The sequence below is a fragment of the Agrilus planipennis genome, unplaced genomic scaffold, assembly GCF_000699045.2.
Source record: "Agrilus planipennis isolate EAB-ADULT unplaced genomic scaffold, Apla_2.0 scaffold209, whole genome shotgun sequence".
Lineage (NCBI taxonomy): Eukaryota > Metazoa > Arthropoda > Insecta > Coleoptera > Buprestidae > Agrilus > Agrilus planipennis.
The window spans coordinates 418,299-421,360 of NW_020439069.1; the positions used below are offsets into that span (position 1 = coordinate 418,299).

At 33.3% G+C, this 3,062-nt stretch overlaps 1 protein-coding gene across 1 annotated transcript in view; it reads right to left on the minus strand.

Annotated features, from left to right (window-relative positions):
- Positions 1-2,793, minus strand: part of LOC108738160 (carbonic anhydrase-related protein 10-like) — a 24,825-nt gene extending 22,032 nt beyond the window's left edge. The window contains exons 1-2 of the mRNA XM_025977137.1: positions 2,765-2,793; positions 2,633-2,664 (exon numbers count right to left, since the gene is read on the minus strand). Of these exons, the coding sequence (XP_025832922.1) occupies positions 2,633-2,664; positions 2,765-2,793 (61 nt within the window). The remainder of the gene's footprint in view (positions 1-2,632; positions 2,665-2,764) is intronic.
- Between the last annotated feature and the right edge of the window lie 269 nt (positions 2,794-3,062).

Consider the following 3,062-nt stretch of genomic DNA (forward strand, 5'->3'; position numbering starts at 1 on the left):
AATGTTCGTCGGTTTAACAAAATTAACTTCTAAGATTGATAACGACAAAAACTATTTATTTACACTAATTATTAAAGAACTTAAAAACACTATTAAATTATTACTAAACTGAGGTTAAGAATTATTCTATTTATTTACACTACTGTTGTTATATCACTATTCACTGCGCTATTTATTTCGCTTCTCATTGTTAATTTATTTCTGGATTCACTTCTACAACGGTCAATTTACTTCTACTTCTCTCGGCGATAGTCTCTTCCTTTAAATACTCTTTTGTTTACTTTCGGGAACCTTCTGGAAAACGTCCGGATAGTTTATTTTTTCTTTGAACTGTTTATCTCCTTTCGCAGAACGCAGGTGCGACACACATATTTACAAATACGGCGCACATGAAGAAAGACGCCCGCGGCTAGTCGGCGAATCGATAAGCCGTTCACGCACACGTGTGCCCGATCACACACAAACACACTCGTGCTCGCTACAATATCTAATTGCAGCGACACTAAGAAGTTCAAATTTTTAGACTTTCAGTTAACACAAGTGATTTTTTTTGTAATTAATTTATGTTCTTTCTTATTTACACTTTCTTGCAGCAATACAATCAGCGACAAAAAATTTTGACACGATCTGACTGTGGATGATACAGTGCCCTACAATAATTACAATAACAATTACTAAAAGTATTGTGTTGTATATCACCTGATGTGTTCCAAGTAATCGAAACTAATTTCTAGCAGTTCGTGTTGTTTTTTGATACAATGTAGACGGTAATGGTGACTAGTTGTAAGATACTTCCTGCAATGATTTATGACAAAACACCCAATGGTTGCGGATATTCAATGGCTTGTCAGGCAAGTGTTCGGAACCGCAACTAGTTGGAAAACTAACTTTCCAGCACAATGTCTCAGTTGGCCGTAATATTATCTGGCGGAAGCCGAGAAACGGCAAGGACTAAATGCCGGTTTCGAAATTGGCCCTTTTGTTTTACGAATTTGTCATATTTAGACATCTGCATCTCGCTTGTTGTAAGTACAATGATAGATTAGTTTGCATACTGTAATATTCCGATTGAAGAAAATTACACTTCATTTCCTACAAAATATTCCAATGATGAAGTTTTAACAGAAATTAACAACTTGTAAATGAATAAATACGAAACACAAAGTATAAAACTTCCTGATCAATTACACATTAGTAAATAATGCAAACTAAGTATAAATTCACCTGTGTAACGAAACAATTGCATTAAAATTTTTTAAACTTCTATTTTTAGGATTCCCTCCCATAATCAGGTCCAACAAGTAAGAACATACACGCCCATCATGTTCGTTTTCCTTAAAAAGTAGAAATACAAGTGACAGAGAACGTTCTTGGTATAATTTAAGGAAACTATCAAACGTGGGTCACAATTGACGATAGCTTTCATCAGCACGCATGGGCAGATTAGTTAATCCGTCAACCAAATAGACCCTGCTCCGTAAAAATACCAAGTTACTGGCAGTATGTCGCCATCTACTGATATCTACTGCTAACTGCAGTATTTCATATAATCTACTTATCAAAATTATAGAAACCGCCAGACGTGATTTCGAAGTTATTATACTGCACTTAGCAATAAATGTAAGTAGATGGCGGTATACTGTCAATGACTTAATATTATATTAATTTCCAATAGTGTTATGCTATATAACATAGTAAAACGATCGACTCCTGATAGTTATGAGTTAATTAGCACATAAATATCTTCGTAAAACCCTTGTCAGATATTTGAAATTCTACAGTTATCAATAAACATCACTAGATGTTGATATACTGCTAATAACATCATGTCATTGAGCAAGCCGTACTTGTTGTCTTAATGTAATTTTTATAAACTAGCGCCAATAAGTGATAAAAGCAAAAAGAAATAAAAATACCTTTATAAAAGTAACTACATCTCCGTGAAAACATTAAAAAAGCCAATTCTGTTTTGTTCGCAATTTAGCTTGGGTTGTTTGAGTAGCATGATTATGATTGCAGTGGCACAGTTGTAATAAATAATTCAAGGAATCAGAACTGGAGGAAACTTCTTTGGCAATTGCTCCAATAAATATCTTATGTTACAATTTTCGCTACTAGAATCAATTTTTAAGAAGCTCCAACCTCCAGCACAATAATTCCTCAACGAAGGAACACAATAAAGTACAAAACAAGAAAGCTAGCATAGCCCTGTATAGACCTAAATGTAGAATTAACATCCTTACATGTGAAGTTCATAAAACCAATATATAGCGTAATTAATACCTTTCGTTATTACAACGAACGAGTTATTGAACAATGGATGCTGTTCGTTGCCTCAAAGAAGTTGATTTGATTTTTTAATGAACAATTATTCGTTACAGCAATGTACTATACGTTGGTTAATAAACGCGTTTATTGAATAACAAACTCCNAGAATCAATTTTTAAGAAGCTCCAACCTCCAGCACAATAATTCCTCAACGAAGGAACACAATAAAGTACAAAACAAGAAAGCTAGCATAGCCCTGAATAGACCTAAATGTAGAATTAACATCCTTACATGTGAAGTTCATAAAACCAATATATAGCGCGTCGAGAGCAAAATTTTAGCGTGCAACGGAAGCTGCGCGTACAGCATGCGCAACCTTCAACTGTCAACTGTAATCTAAAACATATTGTTTAAACTAACAATTAATTATAATTTTGCGGTTTATTAAAATGTACTTACAATTAAAACCTGCTTTTTATTTTTACTGAAAGCTTACCTCCCACTAATGGGAATTTTATCAGGCATTGTTTATACTTAAAAACTTTAAAGTCATTCTAATAACTGAAGCAAGTTTAAAGCCTGAAGATTTACACGAGTATAAACCAACTCCTCCGATTAAGTTGAAAACTATTGTAGATAAAATGCGGAAAGTTTGCGATGTTAAGAAAAGAGATTAAACTTGAAATTTAACAAACTCGTTGATCTACTATTAATTATCTTCTACTGTTAAAGTGAGCCTTTACTAAACGACTAAATAAAATTCGACATTGATTACATTTTAATAAAGTACACTA